This window comes from Excalfactoria chinensis, chromosome 28 (assembly GCF_039878825.1).
Source record: "Excalfactoria chinensis isolate bCotChi1 chromosome 28, bCotChi1.hap2, whole genome shotgun sequence".
NCBI classification, from domain to species: domain Eukaryota; kingdom Metazoa; phylum Chordata; class Aves; order Galliformes; family Phasianidae; genus Excalfactoria; species Excalfactoria chinensis.
The window spans coordinates 557,811-578,846 of record NC_092852.1 but is presented as its reverse complement, the minus strand read 5'-3'; the positions used below and the strand labels follow the sequence as shown (position 1 = coordinate 578,846).

The window sequence follows — 21,036 nt, the reverse complement described above, 5'->3', positions numbered from 1 at the left end:
GGCTCAGAGGTATTTCAGATGGAATGGAGATACCTGAAGGATGTTTATACTTTCCTGAAAGCCAGGGGAGCAGAGATATCTGAGCCATCTAAGTCACTTGAGAAGTACACTGTTGTGCAAGTGCAATTCCCTCGCTTGCAAAGTGTGCTTCAAAAACGTGTTCCTGAGCCATGCTCTGCCATCAGGAGGAGGCACAGTGCATCCCCAAAGCACCGGGTAGACAACAGCTGCAACCAGCCTTCACATCACCAACTGAAAGCAAAGAGCGTGAGGCTGTGTCAGGGTTTTAAGTTGCTCAGAGCTAATCCTGCCTGCTTCTCTTGCTTTTTTAATTAGTCTTCATTAAGCAGGGACACATCACGCCTTGCTTGCCATGAATAACTATTAATCAAACAGGGTATCAGCTCCAGGTAATTGCCATATTAGTTATCTGACATTCCCTACGCCACTGGCAGCCTGCACCTGTAATCAGGCCCTGACGTAATGCATTTTTGAGCAATGCTAAGCTTGCAAATCCATCCCAGGCAGAGAGCAGCAGGAGCCTGCAGCCAGGATGTGGCCGCATTTCTGTGCCTTATCAGCACCTCAAACACAGGCAGCCTCGCAGTCTGCTGCATGAGATCTGCTTCACTGCTGGAAAACCAGAGCCTGGGGCCAAAGTCACCTCTTGGCTTTGCCAAGGAAGTCAGACAGAGGAGTTTTCAGAGGAAGGGGCCGAATCCAAGTCTTCCATCCTCACCCTGGACTTGTTTTCCCCCCAGTTTCTCCTTTGATACGGGCAATGTTCACATCAGCATCTTTATATGTAAAGAGAGGGACAGTATTGTTCCCCACCTTCTGTGGGGGAAGGAGCAATGCAATCTGAGTGATATGGAATCTTTTCTGCCAGCTCTTCACATCCGTTCAGTGGCACTCACACAGTTCCTCTGGAAGGGAAATGTTTGGCTCCTGCAGCGGAAGCCTTTGTTGGAGCCAAACAGGAGATGAAATGATCCTCTCATCTCCAGCTCTGCCCTGGGGGGGCACTTCTCCCAGGATGGCTTAAGAGTCAGTTAATGAGAGGAAGAAAAAGGAGGAGAAAAAAGTCCATTTTTGCAGCAAACCAACCAGCAAAAGGCCTTAGAGACATGGCCAGTGGACAGTATGTCCTAAGCAATGGAAGGGAAGAGCAACTGACTTGTTAGCCATTCTCTTCAGCAAGACCTATGGGGTTTATCACTTTAAGCTTATAAAATCTTAATTAGGAAGGCACAATCTTGAGTCAAAAGCACCAAAAGTCAGTCATTGTAGATATAGATCTACATCCATTGAAGGGAAAAATCTATTTACATATGAAGCAGAATGTGAGATGACCAGCACTGAAACAAGTTGTCCATGAGGTTGGGTGGCTGATGCAGGGCTCCAGGTCAGCTCCACTTTAGCCCTACAGCTTCCTTATTCACTTTCTCTTCTCCCCAATGTGCAGGTGATAGGGAGACAGGAGCAAGGAGCACTTCCAAAGCCTTCATAAGAAAGCAATGGGAAGAGGAAGCAGCATTTCCTGGCATTGCTCAAGGCTGATTTATGCCCTCTCAAGGATGGCAAGCACTGCATTCCCTAGCTTTAATAGCAGGGGCAGGCTCTGAAGTTCCCTCAGCTGGAACACAAGTGAAGGAAAGCATTGGGTTTCCCAGGACCACAACCCCACCTCCTTCAGCGGGCAATCCTCCTGCATCCCATACCCTTATATATAGGGCTCATACCCCCAACATCCTCTCTGGATCCTGCAGTGCTACAGCCATTGCCTGAAGCCCTTGCAGGCAGGGCCAGTCCTTGCAGCCTCCATGATGTGGGAACTCCGCTCTGTAGCCTTCACTCGGGCTGTCCTGGCAGAATTTCTGGCCACCTTGGTCTTCATCCTCTTTGGCCTGGGCTCTGCTCTGAACTGGCCTTCAGCTTCCGCCCCGAGCATCCTTCAAATTGCGTTGGCTTTTGGCTTGGCCATCGGCACGCTGGTCCAAGCTTTGGGGCACATCAGCGGAGCTCACATCAACCCAGCAGTGACAGTAGCTTGCCTCATCGGCTCCCACGTCTCCTTTCTGCGTGCAGTCTTCTATGTGGTGGCTCAGCTCCTGGGGGCCGTGGCAGGGGCTGCCATCCTACACGAGATCACCCCAGCTGACTCGAGGGAAGGCTTGGCCATCAACAAGGTGAGGCTGCAGCTCGTGGTGGGTGTGAGAAGGAGCTGAGAGGTTTGGGATGGGGCTGGAGGAAGGCCGGGGGATGTGTAGAAGGGCTTTGGGGTCAGCAAGGACCTTTGTTAAACATTGGATTGGCATGGTCAGATGTAGCATGGGTTCTTTCAGCAGCAGGGGTGAAGACTGAGCTCCAGATCTGCTCCTTTGCTTTTAGGGACTGAAAACAGAGGTGATCCAGCTGGCTGGATAGACACCTAGATAGGAGACAAACCCTCATCAAATCCCCTTCTCAAACCATGCATGCAATAAAAAGAGACCGAAAGAGAAAGACAGCATTCACTGTAACTCCCTTCTCCATGGGTAGGAGCAACTGTACTTCTGCAGAGATGCCCACTCCAGCAGCAGCATCACCCAGAACTGGTGAAGAGGAGGAAGGCAGCGTGTTTTAGGAGGCAGCACGGGGAAATCCCTTCTCTTGCAGAAGTCAGCTGGCACTGCCAGACCCAGCTTCACTGCCAAAGAGATTAAAAGGGTTGGAAAGGATCTGAGGATTAGTCTGAACAAGACTACTTATATTGATAATAGCTGAGGTTTAATGAAACCGACAAAGCAATGAGAGTTCTGAGAGATTTTCCAAATGCTGTTTTCAAACACAAAGCACCTGAAAGGAGAGATTTTGATTTTCTTTTCCCCTGTGGGCTGCTCATCATGTAGCTGCCTGTACAAATCATCCTTCAAATGTCGAGAGAGGAGAGCAAGATCCAACTCTGGGTTTGGGCAGGAGGGCGATTCTCACCCATTTCCTCTGCCTTTCTGGGTTTCCCTTCTAAATCTGCATTCCAGACACTGAATTTGCCCATCCCTGAGATGCCTTTTCCCCTTTCAGCTGCACAATGAGACGACGACGGGGCAGGCGGTGACCGTCGAGCTCTTCCTCACCTTCCAGCTCGTCCTCTGCATCTTTGCTTCCACTGATGAACGCCGGGAGGACAACGTGGGGTCTCCTGCTCTGTCCATTGGCCTTTCTGTTGCCGTTGGACACCTCCTTGGGGTGAGTGGAATGGCTTAAAGAGCAGTGCTTGGTGGAGTGTCTCCCAGCCTCTCAGGATTAGAGCAGCAATGTTTGCATCACTTCTTCCATCCTTAATGATATGCAAGCCTGCGTGGCTTGCTATGGGATTACTTTCCTTCAGTCCTCTGTGGCAAGGAGTAGCAATGTGATCCAGGAACAGGCACGGCAGAAACGTGCTCCCATTGCAGTATACATCACCCAACTTGCAGCCGAGTTGCACCATGCAGACACATCTGCTTGCAGCAGAGATGCACGAATAGGACTCAGGTGTGTTGACTCGGGAGCTGGAAGCTGGTAGCATTTTGTTTCCTGGAATGGGATACACTGGGAGGATGAATCATGCTAATAACACACTGGGGTATATTCAGTTGTGGTAAAAGGGCTTAATGTTAACACTAAGAGTGGTGTTTCTCTGCAGATCCGTTACACTGGTTGCTCCATGAACCCGGCCAGATCCTTTGCCCCAGCTGTAATCGTTGGAGACTTCAGTGATCACTGGGTAAGAACTGTTGTCTTGGTGCTGGGTCAATGGGATGAGCCCCCCAGGGTATCAGTATTCTTAGAATAACAAAAAGCCAACCAGGTCCAGCATCTCAGCAGCAGCAGCTCCTGTTTAGAGGAGAGATGTGGAGATTTGCAGAGAGAGGTGGGGCTGCTGGGTGCTTAATTAGCTTATCTAAGCAGGGTGAGTTGCAACAGGAAAAGGGTGTGTGGTTTGTTGACCATGACTTAGCATAAGAGGTAAAACCAATGGAGAATGAAGCTCTTCTCACCATCGTGAAGACCCTTCCTGGTTCCGGTTGGATCCAGGCATGCATTTTCCATCAGCTCTTCTAGGGACGCTCCCAGGCATTGTCAGCTCAGTGCTGGAGCTGTGGCTGTGCTCAGAGGTGTCCAAGCTGGGGCCTCTTCCTCTCCATAGGAATGCATAAATGGGTAGGATGACATCCTCAGAGGAACCCAAACCAGAATCGTGCTCACAATAGTGCTGTCATAAGTAGAGAATGTACAGTGCTGACCCTCAGAAGAGGAAGAGGCAGAAGAGAGTGGGCATGTACATTCAGGCATAACAACGAGGGAACAGACAAGAGATGGCCAAGTCAACAGAGAGGGCCAGGGCAGGTCTGTCTTCTGTATTTTGTTCTCAATAGCAAAACAGGTTGAACAGGTCCATAAGATCCCTGTAATGCTCTCAAGGACCCCGTCTCCTCTTCATCCTCCAAGCACAGGCAGGCTTCTGCTTGCCACATTCTTCTCTTTCCCTTTTCCACAGGTCTTCTGGGTGGGCCCCCTGGTTGGGGCAGCGGCCGCGTCCATCATCTACAATTACATTCTCTTCCCACAATCCAAAACCTTCTCGGAGAGGCTCGCCATCTTCAAGGGCATGGAGCCAGAGGAGGACTGGGCAGAGCGCGAGGCACGCCGGCGGCAGTCGGTGGAGCTGCACTCCCCACAGAGCCTGCCAAGGGGGATGTCTGAGAAGGTATAGCCAAGCCAACCCTGGGACAGGAGAGGAGCTGAGAGAACGCCGATGTTCCAAACAGTGCTTCACCTCTCTCCTCTCTCCATTTATATTTTGCTGCTGTCTCGTGTTGCCTCATCGTGGGGAGACGCGCTGTGATGGCCCAGCTTTGCCACCCAGCTCTATGTCTGCAGGTTTTCTAACTTTAGAGGAAAGCACCGATAAAGCAAAGCCACCAGGGTAGCAGCAGGGACGAGCACATGCTGGAGTCCCACCTTCAAGTCCCCCTCGCAGGAGGCAGCGCGCGGTGGAGCTCGTTGCCCTTCTCGAGGCGCTGCAGAGAGGTGTTATTACAGGCGTTTGCTGGGTGTGGAGGTTGCCACCCGATGCCTCATTGCTTTTGAACTCTGCTCACCCTTCTCCCACTTCTTCTCACTGCCCAGCTGTTTGCACACACACGGGAGCCCTGCTCCTTGCCTCGCGGATCTCACAACCTGCAAGTTTTGCTGCTGCGAGGAACCCAAGCACATTTATGACCCATAGTGGAACGCAGATGCCCTTTTCTTTTGCTGGCTGGAAGAGTGTCCTCAGGTTCCCTCTGACCCCATTGGGGAGCTCTTGCAACTGCTCTCTCCTGTGATGATGAGAAACCTCCTAATTTTCAGCCCTAGATAATCCACAGTTTGGCTGTTCTTGGACCACTGCTGTCCTTCAGCTTCAGCGCTTTTTCTTTCTGCCTGGATTTTGCTTTCTTTCCTCCATTCCTATCCCACCCTGATTTCAGATGAGTAATACAGAGCATTTCAGATATGAGGCTCTCCAACTCTTGCTTTCATAGATGCACCACACCAACGGTTCTTGACCATCCCATCCTTTCATCAGAACCTTGTTACAGCCACTCGAGTAGTCAAAGAATTTGGGTTTGTCTTTGGGACATGCCTTAGCTCTTTTAAGCGTTAAATTTCATCTCATTTCTGTTACTCAGCCCCACAGTTATGCATTTCCCGCATGACATCCTCTTTCTGTTGACGATATCTCCCTCGTATTGCGCCGTCACAAGACATCACCACCTCACTTAGGATTTTGCTGCTGAGGTTGTTAATGGAAGTATTCAATAAGATGGGCATCAGTGTCTCATATAAATCACCAATTGCTCATTTTCAACGTTAGTTCTCACTTCTGCTGCTGTTTGAAGGAAAAACAATCAATGTGTTCCAGGAAAACACAAACATATTTACCCAGAATTTATCCTGACAATGAACCTCTATAGACAACACCATACAGATGATTGATGACATTTTTTTTTCAGTGTTGAAGTTAATTACATGCCCTCAGATCCCAGCATTCGAGTTATTATGCACCACGACAATGTTTATGACACATAAACTGCAAAGAGCCCTATGGATGAGTTTTAGTGTCTAATAACTTACTGTGCTCTTTCAAATAAAGCGCTTTAAACTCACTTCTACCCAATGAACTGATTTGTGTGTCATTATTCAGTTCACATTTGTGGTCATATAATATGTATGTGGTCATATAATATGTGTGTGGTCATCTATGTATCATGCAGACCAGCTTCAAGCCAACAGCCTATTGATCTGCAAAAATAACAGTGAAAGCATAGCCCCCATCTTCCAACTACCAACCCACCAAATAAGGACCATTCCTCCTTCATCACCTAACGCTGCTCCCATTCCTGGCCTGGCTGGATTCTGCTCTTGGCATGCAGTGATAACATGAAGCAATCTCACTGAACCAGATTTTCAGATGGCTAAAGCAGCCTGAGTCCTCTGGAGACAATCAGGTACGTGAATTTTCCCTCTCCATGGAGCTGTCATTGTCTTCAGTGACACTTCCAAAACTTGCACCGTCAGGAAACCAAGCCAGTCATTCCAGACTTACACCAGTGCTGCTGAATTAGAGATCTCCTGATGCAGCGCCAGCTCCTTGCAACCCTACAAGAAGACTGTGTGGGCAAAGATGAGACTTCCATGGCAAATACATTTCAAGAGGAAAGCCATCTCACAAATGCGCATCTGTCTGAATCCCAGTGAGTGGCTACTGGCCTAAGAATGCAAAGTATTTACCTAGATGAGCAGAAATGCAGCCTCCCAGTGTCACTGATGCAGGTGGCTTCACTGGAAAGGGCTAGACCTGAAAATCAGGACACGGGTTTCAGACCCAGCTTTCATCCTGGCTGATCTGCAGAGATCTCTTTTCTAATGGGGCTTTGCTTTCCCTACTACATGTGATTATCCCCGTGTGTCAATGTAATGATTATTATGATGCAAATTAATTATTAAGGATGCTGGCATTTCCATTGCAGACCAGCCCCAAAGCCTTTGCATCCACTTGCTTGGATGCCTTAGAGACTGCCAAGTAATTTCTAAGCAAGGAGCAGAGCAATGCTGTTATTAAGTATTAACACTATTCAGCATTTTGATGGCATCAGCCCTACTTACAGACAAGGTCTGGGTTACAAGGTCTATGACCAGCAAGGGCTGGATGGCAAAGACATGGGGACATTCCAAGAGTAAACCTGGCCCACAAAGTGCTGTACCCTCTCCCTTCTGCCTGTCCCAAAATCAAGTGCAGAAGTCCTGGAAGTGAGTGCAGCTCAACTAATCCTAAAGCTGCCAACATTGGACACGTCCACAACAAAGGCTCCCACAGCCAATTTTGGGAGTTGGTTAGTGGAGCTCAAGGGTTTTTTGCTCCAAAAGCAACAGATCGGGTTGCTGGGGGAAGCCAAACCCTCCAGGGCAGGGGAAGGTGGAAACGTCACTTGCCTCAGGCCAGCAGAATAATCCCTCGACTTTAAAGCAAGCACGGGCAGATCGTGGGGTAGATTAGAGAAATCCTTGAAAGCTTCATCTGAACCTGACTGCACAGAGGCACCACGGTGCAATGAGGCTTCGCCCCAACCCCACCACAGAAAGCAGCAGCCTCGGGATTAGGACGAAAAGCAAAAACTTTGCTTGCTCTGCTTTGAATTCCCCACCTGGGTTATTTCATACCTTGCTGCAAGCTCCCAGAGCTGAGCCAGCAAGAAGCAGCCTTTCTTTAAAAACAAACCAAAGCAAACTTTCTCCTCCAGCCATCTAATCCCGGCTAATCACAGATTCCAGCAGAAGGAGTTGGCTGCTGTTGCTGTTGTTATCCTTGCTTGTATTCCTGTGCCAGCTGGAAGGTTCCTGGTCAACGTATGGAGCCAGGTGAGAGGGCAAGCCCAAAAACAGCAGCACCTATAGCCCAAACTCAACCCCCTGCAAGCTGACCTGCCAGGCTTTGAGGTCTGACACAGAGCTGAACCCATCAGAAATCAGGGCTGCAGTGGAAAAAGTGAATTAATAGAAGCATGGCGAGGGCTCAGAAATGCAACCAGCAACCCAGGGACAACAGGGTCTGGCACACGTATCCAGTTAATGGCACACACACCTCCGTGGGTGAGGCAGAGCCACAGAGCCCGGGGCAAGGATGAGGCACAGCTGCCTTCCTCCCATCCAAGCAGTGCAAGCAGTGGGCTTGGGTTCCCTGTCTGCATCCTGCACACTATCCCCAAGGTGCCACCAAGCCACATGGCCCTGCAATGGAGTTAGATAAGTGGGTGGGTTTTGGTTGTGCTTTCTTTGCTTGCAGATGCCAACAAGGAAAAGAAGAGTGGCTGAAGACGTTCTACTCGTGATGGCAAATCCTCCACGTCTCCCTGCCTCCTAAAGCCACTGGGAGAAGTGAGGTATGCGTGCCCCTGGCACGTGGGTGTCCATCTGTCAGCAGGGCCCTGCGCAACGCCTGCTTGCCCAATTCAATTACATGTGAAGCATCCGAGACACTTTCAGCTCACACAGGTTTTTTGGAGGGCATGTAGAAAGGAAGAGGAAGGAAGCCATCCCAACACCTCGTGGTCAGACATCAGAGAGGCCGAGCAGGAACGCCATGACAGGGTAACAAAACTCATAAAACCACGACAACCCCAGAGAGGAAAGTCTTTAAACAACCAAGGGAAAACCCATTTTGCAGGGTCTGTAATTAGAGAAACACCCCACATCTCTCTCCATAGGATTTTCCCCATCGTTTTCAGCATCATTTCATTACATCCCCTATTCTGCTGGGAGGGCTTTCTCACTTTTGGAGGTTCTTATCCACAGTCTGGGAGAGTGACTTCAAGCCTGGTGCTGCCAGTGTTGAGCTGAAGCCACACTGTCACCTGAAATCACCAGCCTATATCAACACACACAGCAAAACTCAACCACCATGCACAGAGAGCCACGTTATGAAAAGGGTGGGAGGATGAGAGTGAGGTGCATCCAGTCCAGAAGGAACCACAGGAGGATGGAAGGGAAGAGGTGAGCAATTACTCCAACTGGAATCTGTCCAGGGCATCTTGAAAAACCAGCTTGCAAAACTTTCACCAAAACACGCCAACGGACCGGGTGCTTCTAGGATAACAGAGCTGGTTTTTCACCCGGCCAGATCCCCAGGACCAGCAGAACCAGGAGGAAATGAGGAGGAGGAATTGCGCTGTAAGGAGCACTGGATCTGTGTGCTGAGCTCAGGGCCCAGCTGGAGCAAAAGGGCTCCTTTAGTTTTGGCTCTGAAGAAGGGAATCCCTCCTGGCTTTGACCCCAAACGGAACTGGCTACATGCAAGTCTGACTGCACCCAGCAGAAGGCAGCAGTGAATGCTATTTTTCAGTGCTTTTTGAATTCAAAGAGGGATTTGAAATGCTTTTTACCAAAAATGCACGTGGAGCTTTGCTTGCTGTGTGCTGGAGAGTGACTACTTCTGCAAGAAGCACACGGATATCCCCTGCATGGAGAGATCGGTTTGCCTGAGAAAAGCAAGACACAATCGACCAGCTGTGCTGGAGAACAGCAAGGAGAGCAGAGGAGAGCACCCAAACGCATTTGAAACAAACATAAATCCTGGCACACAGCTGTAAATGGATCATTGTGAAGTGTCACCAGAGCCCCTAAACCTCAGCCCCCCAGCAGCTCCCTGCCAGCCAAAGACTTCCAGCCAGATGGATTTGGGATGGAGACCAGTGCCGTGTGAACATGAGAAGAGACATGCAAACGTGGCTTGTGTCCTTGCAATGCCTGTGGCTTTGTGCTGGCATTCCCATGAGCAAAATAATTGACCTTGTTGAGCAAGAGCTTGGAAAGCAAAAAGAAAAGAAAGGACCTGAGATGACGGGGTAGGATGCACGCTCCCTGGTATTGGCACGGAGCAGCACTGACCGCCAACGCTGGTGAAACCCACACCCGATGCTTATCAATCTCTGGAAGGAGCAGCAGAGTAGAAAGGCAGCAAAGGGGTTCATAGACTGAAATCAGCCCTCTGTTCTTGGGTCATACTCTCTCCTCCAGCCCCCGTGTGGGCACCTCGAGGAAGCTCCAGTTTGGCAGTGTCCCCCAAGCCCTGCCCTTGGGGTGATCGCAAGGCACTTGCTCTCTGACTTTGAGCTATCTTGACAGCCCGGGAGCAGCTCCAGGTGCTTAATTTTACTTAACGTTTCGTTTCTTATCTAAATCCAATGCACTTGGCCAAGCGTGGGAGCACAGCCCCAGGACAGCTCCTCCAGCCCAACAACGGCAATGGGAGTTTTCAAGCAAAGCTGCAGTGTTCTTTGCTCCACGAGCACATAGAGGAAGGGAATAACGACTACACCTCTGCTAACAAACACTCGGCACCTGACAAGAGGTAGTAAAAGGGAAAAGCAGAGGAGGGAGCGCAGCATCGTTATGCAACTGTGTTATCTAACGACCACGGAGACACCCTATAGGGGCTCTTTGTTTGCAGAGGGAAGAAGAAAGAAATACCACCAATATCTGAGTCATTGGTTCACCAAGAGGCTCCGAAGTTATTTTCAGATGGAAACTTTTCCAGTTTCACATGATAATTTGGGAGGACTGGCTAACTCCTCGGCTCCACCCACCGCCTTGTAACACAGCTCCCTGCTGCTGTTGCATATATAGATAGGTATGGCCCTACAACTCGGTGCAGACAGAAGAGCCTGGAGACAGAGGAAACCTAAACTTTCTTCCTTCCCAGCCGCCCTCCGCCCACTCCCACCATGAAGAGGGAAGTATTAACTTTGGCCTTCGCTCGAGCCGTCTTCGTCGAGTTCATCTCCACTCTCATCTTCGTCTTCATCGGCCTCGGCTCGGCACTGAAGTGGCCATCTGCACTCCCCAGCATCCTGCAGATCTCGCTGGCCTTCGGCCTGGCCATCGGCACACTGGTGCAGGCGTTTGGCCACATCAGCGGTGCCCACATCAACCCTGCAGTAACCATTGCCTTCTTCGTTGGAAATCAGATCTCCTTCCTCCGGACACTCTTCTATGTGATTGCTCAGCTGGTTGGGGCCATCGCCGGGGCTGGCATCCTCTATGGTGTGACACCAGCCAATACCCGTGGCAACCTGGCCATCAATTCGGTAAGTCTCTGACCTGGAGATGATCTGCCTCATTGCTCACCTTATATGCAGGCTTTGCTTCTCTGGCACCCGTGCCGACCTGGAGAGCCAAATCCTTGGGGATGGTTGGTCTTGACGTGTTGTCCTGTATGCAGAGGGGATGGGAATGAGATTGGAGCAAATGTCGATGTAGCCAGAGAGCACTGACAGATTTATTGTGTGGTGTGATGAATGGTGTGGTTTTTTCTCCCTTAATAAGCTCTTCCTTTATCCTAAGGGCCCCAGTGAGTCACCAGCACCATTGAGATGTTCTTGAGTGCAGCCTCTCCACCTGGAGATTAGTGTCAGGAGAGGAGCTGTGCCAGGAGATAGAGGGGGGCAGGGAGCAGAGCCCAGCCAAACCAGTATGGGCAGTGGGAGCTCAGCAGGACCATGGGGAGCTGGGAATGGGTTCAGATGGAGAGGGTCTGTGGAGAAGAGCCGGTGAATGTGCAAAGAGGAGCAATGCATGGGAGGGCACAGAGGGGCTGTGGGGGGCAGGGTCTCCTCTTAGCAGAGGAGAGGAGGTGGTGGAGCCCTGCAAGAGCAGCAAAGGCAGACAGTGTGTCCCAAACCCTGGGGGCAGTGCTGGGAAACAGCTGAAATGGGAGCAGTGGGATTACTGCTCTGCCTGATCCCACTGCCAGCTCACGCCAAACATCCCTTATGTCTTACCCCTGTGACCTTCCCTGTTCCTCTGGCAGTAGGAGATCTTCATCTCAGCCCACACTCTTCCTCCCCTGCCCTCCTGTAGTGGCTGCTTCCTCTTGGGGAGCTCCTCCACAAAGTGGATGGGGGATGAATCAGATTAACATGGCTTGCAGCAAGCAAGATGGGGAGAGAAATGCAGGGAACAAATGGATTAAGCGTGCAGGTGGGAAAGCATCAAGTGCTGAGGGAGCAGACTCAAATCCACCATAAAAGGAGCTGAGAGCCCTTCCAACCTGGCATATTTAATTATTTTCATTCTCAACGGCTCACAGCTCAACAACAACACAACCCCAGGCCAGGCACTCGTGGTGGAGATGATTCTCACCTTCCAGCTGGCTGCCTGCATCTTCGCATCCACGGACAACAGGAGGAATGGCAACGTGGGCTCCCCAGCGCTGTCCATTGGCCTCTCCGTCGCTGTGGGCCATTTGGTGGGGGTGAGTGTCCAAGGGGGGTGATGAGGCAGGTATTTCTCTAGAATGGGACTCCCCAGAATAGTCTCGTGCAGACAGTCCCAGAGGGATTTGCGTTAAATAGACCCCAGGGGCTCCTTCTCCACACCATGGGGATCCCCACATCTCTGCAAGAGAAATAGCACCGAGGGCCATTTCAGAATGGCTTGGGTTAGAAGGGTCCTTTAAGATCACAGAACCATAGAACTATAGAGTGGTTGGGTTGGAAAGGTCCATAAGACCATAGAACCAAAGGATGGTTGGGTTGGAAGGAATCTTAAATCTCATCTGGTTCCAAGTCCCTACTGCAGGTGGGATAAAGTTGCTCATATTTGTTAAGTGACACAACATCCCGACCCCCATCTCCTTTCCTCACCAACAGATCTACTTCACTGGCTGCTCCATGAACCCAGCACGGTCCTTTGGGCCTGCAGTCATCGTGAGGAAGTTCAGCTCCACGCACTGGGTGAGCATCAGCTGCTTACTGGGGAGGGCAGGGTGAGGATCCTCCAGAGCCAGGCATGAGTGACAAAGGGACCGGGCAGTAATTCCTTTGGGAATATGGCACCAGGAGTTTCAAAGCCAATTCCGGAGTTGAAAGGATAAACAAAGGGAGGTTGTTCCCCTCAAGCACAGAGTGAAGAGAGAAGGTCAGTCCTTGGGACAGAGCAGGGATACAAGGATAACCCTTGGTGCAAAGGAGAGCACTACATAGGACATCACATGAGGTCAGTGCAGCACACAGAAAAGGCTCAGGCTTCCCACTCGCCCAGCATTGCCTGCAGGCTCACCATCATCCTTCCAGAGCATCACATCACTGCCCTCAAGGAGTTTGACATCTTCAGCTGAGGGGATTCAACACAAAAAGTCCACTGGAAGGGATATTTGCACCTCTCCCTGGGGCAGATGTGGAGTAGTAGTGGATGCTGTGTGATGGCTGGATCTGGTGTGCTAACCTCCAAGACTCACCCTCACCCTCTCCCCTGTTGCTTTCTAGGTGTTCTGGGTTGGGCCCATCCTTGGGGCTTGCCTGGCTGCTCTGCTGTACTTCTACATCCTCGTCCCCTACTGCATGAACATGTCAGACAGGGTGGCCATTGTCAAGGGCACCTACGAGCCAGAGGAGGAATGGGAAGAACAGAGAGAGGAGAGGAAGAAATCCATGGAGTTGACCCCACCGTAGGAGCTAACTGGAAAACCAAGCAGAACTGGAGGAGGAAACTCCACACGTGGGCTCATGTGTGCACATGAACACATCCAGCTACAGCAGACTCTTAAGCAAAAGCCTTCTAACTCAAAGGCCATCCGTGACTAAGAAGGAACGGAGCATTGCAGTGTGTGTATATAACCCCTCTACACGAGCGTGAGCGCTAGAAGCTCTCCCAGCTTTACTGCAGCCAGCTGAGCTCAGCAAAGGAGGTTGCCCAGAGCAGCCCTCCGTGGTGGTCCCACACCCAGCAGCTGCATCCCTTCAAGCTGTTGAGATCTGCACAATTCAGGGATGCCTGAGACCACGAGTTTGGCACACGTGGGACCTCAACCCACCTTTGGTGGCCCAGGGGATGGAAACACAGTGCAGACACCAGCAGAGAGGAACGACCACTTTGGGCAGGTGGGCACAGCAAGTCCCCCCAGCTCCCTCCCCACCTATGCTGCTCATAGATGCTCTTTCACGCGTTAGCTGGTGCTGGTGCATCCTGTTTATTTGTGGCTGCGGAAAGAAAGCAATTATTACATGTGTATATTTTGATTTTGTGTGAGTTCTTTGTAATGTCGTGTATTATTTATTGCAAATAAAGGAAATCCAAATCAAACCATGGGTGCAAGCACACTCAGATATCAAATTTTAGGAGGACTAAACCAGATTCAAACCATCCCAATGAGTGGCACTTGGTCCCAAACCCTGAGGCACCCGATGGCTGAGGCCACATTGGCCATAGGGGAAGCAGAGCACCAAGGGCTGCCTTCCCCTGAGGGCACCTCCCAAGGGTTGGAGCTGAAGCAGAGGCTGCCTGGAGAGGTAACATCTTCAAATTAGGACTTGCTAGAAGGAAGCCAGCCCTGGGCAGGACTCAGAGGGGGGTTTGGCAATGCAGATGTCTTGGACACATGAAGCAGAAAACCCATCCCAAGGTCTGATTTGATCGTATTCTTGGAATCGTAGAATTGTTAAGGTTGGAAAAGGCCTCTAGATCAACTAACCCAACTATCCACCTTCCACCCACCAGTATTGCCCACTAAATCATGCTCCTTAGTACCACATCTCCACCCTCATCTTGCTGCAGATAAGGGAGGGTGACCAGCAGGGTATAAAGGCATTCATCCTCAGAATGGAGGAACAGGCACCAGTGTGGGGTGAGAGCAGACTGTGCCCAGCTCTGGGCACCCTGAAGCCCATCTGGAGGAGGGTGCAGCTGGGAGGAGCCCCGAGCGATGCTCCTTCCCTGCTTTGACTCAGGCATGGCATTCTGCCATTCCAGTTCTCCCACACGGCACCACGGGTGCCCTCAAAAACTGACCCCACCACTCCCCAGCCCCCTCTCTGCTGCCAAACACACCCCTTCACCCTGACCTTCACCAGGGCCCTGCTATTCCAGTTCTGCCACAACCCTCTGCCAAAGCATCTCAGCCCATCTATCCTGGGCTGCAACACAGCATGCTGTGCTGGCACTGCCCGCTCCTTGCATCCACCCTGCGCAGAGCTCCACCACTGCAGGCCCTCCATGTGCTGCAGGGATGAGGATGATGCTTGCCTGCGTGCACCCCAATACCATTTGCAGCCTGAATGCAATCAGACAGGTTACCCCCAGCTGTATTTTAGCATGACAGCCAGGCAATGGCACTGCATGAGCCTGATGTGCGCCTTGTTTTCCTTTGCCACCTCCAAGTTCTCTGCAGGAGGTGGAGATGCCAAGCAGGAGAAAAGGAAGAGGAAGAGACTTCAGATCAGTTTCAAGAAGCAAAACCACAGTGACCAAGCGAAAGATGAGGCTGGGGAAGCAGCCAGTGCTCATAGAAGCAAATTGGCATCCCCAAAGTTGCAGCCTCTGGACCGTGAGGATGCAAGGATCATCCCTGTCCATCACTCCTTGCTTCACTGCTCCAAATTCCATCCACCTTTATGCTGAAAAAAGACACAGCATTGCTCTGGCAGACCACACACCCCTTCCCATGGTGAGGAAAGGCAGGAGGGAATTGCACCCACTGAGGAGCTGACCCCACAGCAGCACTGCCATGTGATCCCAACAGGGAGAAGAAGCCCAGCATGGGTGTGAGCCCTCCATGGGATGAATCAGAGGATTCTGAAGCAGCCGCTCTGTGTCAGCACTAAAATCACCCAGAGCACAGCTGGGAAACGTGAGTGGGCCGGCCCCATGCAGGGCTGGGGGCAGGAGGGAGGTGGGCGCTGGGGATGGAGACCCTTTTCCAGTTCATAGGTGGGAGTGGGCTCTGCTAAGACAGAGGGAATACAGGACATGGGTGATGCCAGCAGCATCCCCTTGCAGGGGAACACCTCACATCCTTCCCAATGGTCTGGGTTGCATTAAATTCGGGCACAAGTTGCATTGAATGCAGCCAGCAGACACCGGGGTGGTCAGAGGGCTCATGCCCAGACCCAGATGGAAACCCTGAGATCCCCCCCACCCGCTCACACCCACCCATGTGAGGCAACAAGGCTTTAAAACATATTAAAGATGGATTTTTGTTTGTCTTCCCTTCCCCCCACCCCCCCAGCATTCACAGTCTGTCCCTGCTTTTAATGGGATTATTACAACTGAGAACCTTCCAGGCTTTCCTGCACCCCTCTGCAAAAATTGCCATTTCACGGAAAGCAGCGATTTCAGCAGCTGCATTGAGGGCTGGTGTAATCCCTGCACGTTTGGAACCAGATTTACCTGTCGTGCCTATTACGGGCTGCGTTACGCAGACGATAACACAATCACGGCTGTGCCACACTCACTCGCACCCCAGCTTCTGCCAGAAACAGGAATGTCAATGTTGGGAGCAATATCTCCACTGCTGCACTGACTGCATCTCCTTACGGCCATACGAGGTGATATCAGTCAGCTACAGTGTTGGTTTCCATTATCAGCTGCTTGGGTTTTAAGAGTACATAGATATGCAGTCAGGCAAAACACATAAATACACCCCGACACGCCGTCCATATGCGCTGTAATTAAAGGGTGGGAATGGATGCAGTTATTTCCTAAATGTACCTACAAGCAATTTTTTCGCACTAAGAAGATTATGCAGGTTGTTTCTCATCCTTGAGCATCTCTTCCATTGGCTGGTAGTTACCGCAAAGCTTTCAGGATTTCATGTTTTTCTGGCAGGGAGGAAATATTCAGCTATTTTCACGTGTTGTGACAGCTCAAACCTTACGTGTTTATATGCACCAGCGGCCTTTAGTCTGTGCAAAGAAGGTCTGCAGAGGCTGTTTGTGAGTCTATTTGTGTCCGTCAGGTTGCTGGAAGGGCAGGGATGGACCAAGTGCTTGAGAAACAGTGAGATCCAATGGGAATATCTCGAGCAACCGAAGGTTTTCAGTGTGTTGCATGGGGCTGAATGCAGGTTTTCTACAAAGCACGAAAAAGCAGAGACGGCCTCCCTCTGCACTGGGGGATGCCCAAGGTTTACAAATAAATAGAAAACTTCCAGTGCATCCTGCAAGGATTGTGCAGAAACCCTGCACAGAGGCATGGCACAAACTGGCATGGGTGTTGGCGTGAGTCATGGCACAACCCATGCCAGCACCCATCTCCTGCTGGGCACAGAATCCAACCTCCCCTCCTACTCACCCCCTGCCCAGCCCATGGATCCTGCGGTGCCTTTTCGTTCTGAGCCAGCAGACAGCTCACAGCCACCCTTCCTGTTGTCAACAAGCAGCACCCCAGCTCCGCGGCCTCCACCTGAATATCAGGTGCTGCCATTTGTGTTTGGGTTGCTGGGCACGTCCCAGGGGTTGTTTGGGGTTGGAGAGAGGCTGAGTGAGCACCTTGAGTCAGGTTGTGGTGGATGGGGAGCACTGGGGCTCTGCTTGGACCTTACTGCTTCCAGCAGTGTGCTGAGTCCCTGTGATTGCATGGATGGAATGAGGAGGTGCAGCACTTGTACTGGAAATAAAGGTAGGTATGGGTGCTGCACACAGAAACACGTGCCATTATGGAAAAGATTGGAAGGAGTTGTCCAGAGACCAGGTAGGATTGAAATAGAACTTCATGGAGTCTCAGTTCCCACCTCAATACCCTCCTACAGTACCAAAGTGCCTCTTCTTGGTAGAGCTCAAAGTTATCAGTGCCTCGGAGTGTGGGACTGGAGGGGATGGGCTCAGCACATCCTGACACCCAGAGCAGCACCCATGGGTGCCCAAGGCACCTCCTGCTGCCCTCTGCTGGGACTCACCATGGAAATGGGAAGCAACGCCTGGAAACCCTCAAATCCCACTGCTCCCATCACAAAACTCAGGCAGAGACCTCGTGTGAGAGCAAGGCTTCCTTGCCTGGCATATGGGAGCACTGCTTGGATCCTGCCAGCATTCCTCTTACTCACACCTTTGGCCTCAGCTCCCCAGGTATCGCCCACTGCTGCTCCTAATCTCCTTTTTGCCACCAAGCAAAGTCCTGCCACGGTTGGAATAATGGGTCCTTGTGTTGCTGGGTGGTGGTGACATCAATAAAATAAAGACTGATAAAGGAAAGAAGGGAAAATAACAAAGCAAACCTCAGCCCTGAGGTCCGCCTGACAAAGGGGCTTTGTTGGTAAAGGTTAACCCAGAGCCAGGAGGGTTTCCCAGAGCAATGAGGATGCAAAGACTTTGCAAACAAGGAGAGGATTAAATGCATCTTTGTTACACCACGGACCCTGGGAGCCATCAGGCTCCCATCCAAAGGGCAATGCATGCTCAGCATTCGGGTTTGCAGCAAAGCAAAAGGTTCCCCAGGTCAGTGCCTGTCCTCAGCCTGCAGAAGCACAGTGTTGTGGGATGGGGAAGAAACAAAGAACAAACGCAGAGCTGCACGCACTGGCTGGGAAACCAGCTCCAAACCCACCCCAAGAAGCAGCCATCAAAGCAAAGCCTCTGGCACACATCCTCCAGGATACAGCCCTCCTCTGCTGGCACAGCTCTAATCCTGCTTGGCACAACAGCGAGAGCTCTGTGCCCACAAGCAAGGTGCAGCTGCAGGTTTGTATAATGCCCTCTTGTGCAGCCTGGTTAGGAAAAAAAGAAGCCTGGACGAGGACGAACTCAAAGCAATCCCGCACAATTCACCCTTTAATACGAGGCCGCAAATAAATCGATTCCCCTTCCCCAGGGTTTCCTTTGGCTTTTGGCAGCTGTGATTTTCCACCTGGCCCAGGGCGGTATTTCCTTGGTGGCAGAGCAATGTCAGCTGCAGACAGTGAGTCCTGGCTCTGCTCCTTTGGGAGTTATTACTTCTTAATCTGGTTATCAAAGAGGCCAATTGCTTTCCCACACCGAGAGCCGTTTTGCCCACCCCTCCCCTCCCAACTCAGAGTTCGTATGAATTATGGACTCTTTAATCAGCGCTAATTGCCATCAGAGAGGAAAAGGATATAAACGTTATCAGCCCGCTTTGTTCCAAGGGCATTAAAAAAACCCATTTGTCAGGTGTTTCACGAAGAAATCCCATAAGAGCAGTTAATCAGCAGTTAAAGCCTCCCATTTAAGTGGAGTGTGTAAATATGCACCTATTACCACCGCTGACATCAGCAGGCTTGTTTTCCACCCGGCTTTGTCCTTGCTTTTTGCCGCGGTGACCACCTCATGCTTTTCCTTTGGATTTGGAGCAAAAAGCCACAGCTGAACGTCAGCCCCCCGCAGGCAGCATCCATGTGCTCCACTTTACTCATCCCTCCTGTCTCATCCAGCCTCAAAATACTCTCTTTTTTTATCTTTTTTAACGTGGAAATAGCAACGAACCTGAAGATCTCATCTTTGCACCCGCAACAGCCGCATCTCAGCAGCACCAACTTCCCGGTGGTTCAGCAGAGCAACCCGTTCTGCCTTAATAAGGCTCTTCCTCACCGCAGAGCACAGCCACCCACATCAAAGCGCGCTGCGGGACTGTCTGTAAATGAGACTTCCTCTGGCACCAGCATCACCAGGAGCTGATGAGCTGCTGGGCTTCAGCTTGTGTCATTGCCACTTAGCACCAGCCCTGATGTCTCAAACACAGACCAAAGCAGACAAAATGGGTGTCCGTGGCCTCCAGGAGGGCACAGGATCTGAAGGTCTGGAGGTAACCATTGCCTCCTACCTCTGCTCAATTCCTTCTGCAAAGGGCTTGAGCGTGTGTGGAAAAGGTGGGGAGTCTGGCAGGAGTTATCTTCTCCTATATATCTCCTATATTCTTCTATATATCCCTATATATCTATTCTATATATCTCCTATATTCTTCTATAGGAATAGAAATGCATTCCTATTTGTCTTCAGAGGGCTGGAGGGGGCTGGGAGTGGATTCTGAGCCAAGCCCAATTCGGTGCTTAGGGATATCATAGGGGATGGAGGGGACCTCTGGTGACTGTTGAGGCCCAAACTCTCCCCTAGAAGATCTTTGGTTGTTTTGAACTGGGAAGCCCAGAACTGGACACAGTATTGCAGACGTGGCCTCCCCAGGGGGAAGATCCAGTGGCTCCAGTGGCTCCATTCAAACACACCTTTGCCTTTTCAAGTTTACTTGCAGACGTGTTGTTGTGGAGGTGGAAAAGTGCTGGCTCAGGGCTGGCTCAGAACAACAAGGTGGTTTATCAGTGGCAGTGGTACCATCACGTCCCCATCCCTGCAGGACCTCCACCCGCCCCACGTTCCGTGTTGGTTTTATCTTGTAGTCAGCACGCCAGGCTCCCAGGTGTTTGCTAACAGCAAGGTCGCTGGTCACGTTGCTTAGGGAACTATCACGGAACGGATTATCCGCTGCATTCCACCATGGAGGTTTACCTTCTGTTAAGAGGTGGACGTATGAATAAGTCACCTCCAGTAAATACTCCGCAACGTCACAAGAGTAAACTCATTGAATCCTTAAGGCTGGAAAAGACCATTAAGATGGTCCATTCTGTGCTCATAGAGAAAGGAGAGCTCAGAAATTCTGGTTGTCCGAAGCAGCGCTGAGACTTGGTGCAGGCAAACCTTGCACTGATGCTTGCAAGCAGACAAACCTCCAATCTGCAGGGCAAGGAGATGGAGCTCTGAGTTCTGCAGCTGGAGCAGGATGTGGCTCCCTGAGTTTATCACTCTGCATCCCCTGGGGTGGATTGAAAGCCACAGCCAAACATCCCTGGCTGAGCAAACACAGCTTCCCTATCTAAACAAGCAAGTGAATCTCGAGGCGTAATTTGTCATCTAATTGCACCAACACACCCAGGGATTAATTGTTACATTTGAATGCGAAGAAGTTTTGATTTATGGCAAGATCAGGTTTAATCAGCTGGTTAGCAGAGGAGGCTGCACCGCAAACAGCAACAGGAGGACTTCAGGAGGTGTATTTTTGCAAAGCTGAAGGGTTCTTGAATCCCACACGGCCCGTCAGGGGCACATAGAGACCAAAGGGGTGAAATTAAAGCCTCTGGTGCATTTGTTACCGACTCCACTGTGGACTTTTCAACCTGTGCACAAAGGTAAACTTCTCTTGTTAGCTTATATAAGATTTTGATAACATTATGGACAGAAATAGAAAGCCGGTAAG

General features: G+C 50.9%; 2 protein-coding genes across 2 annotated transcripts; both read left to right on the top strand.

The window, feature by feature from the left end:
- Positions 1-1,823: 1,823 nt before the first annotated feature.
- Positions 1,824-4,738, top strand: AQP2 (aquaporin 2). Its single transcript, XM_072358101.1, has 4 exons — positions 1,824-2,189; positions 3,064-3,228; positions 3,668-3,748; positions 4,523-4,738. Exons 1-4 carry the CDS (start codon positions 1,824-1,826, stop codon positions 4,736-4,738), a joined length of 828 nt encoding a protein of 275 aa, XP_072214202.1.
- A 5,722-nt stretch (positions 4,739-10,460) lies between these two features.
- Positions 10,461-14,142, top strand: AQP5 (aquaporin 5). The gene is made up of 4 exons (XM_072358100.1): positions 10,461-11,150; positions 12,152-12,316; positions 12,714-12,797; positions 13,329-14,142. The coding sequence occupies exons 1-4, from the start codon at positions 10,788-10,790 to the stop codon at positions 13,512-13,514; spliced, it is 798 nt and encodes a 265-aa protein (XP_072214201.1). The 5' UTR covers positions 10,461-10,787; the 3' UTR covers positions 13,515-14,142.
- Positions 14,143-21,036: the final 6,894 nt, after the last annotated feature.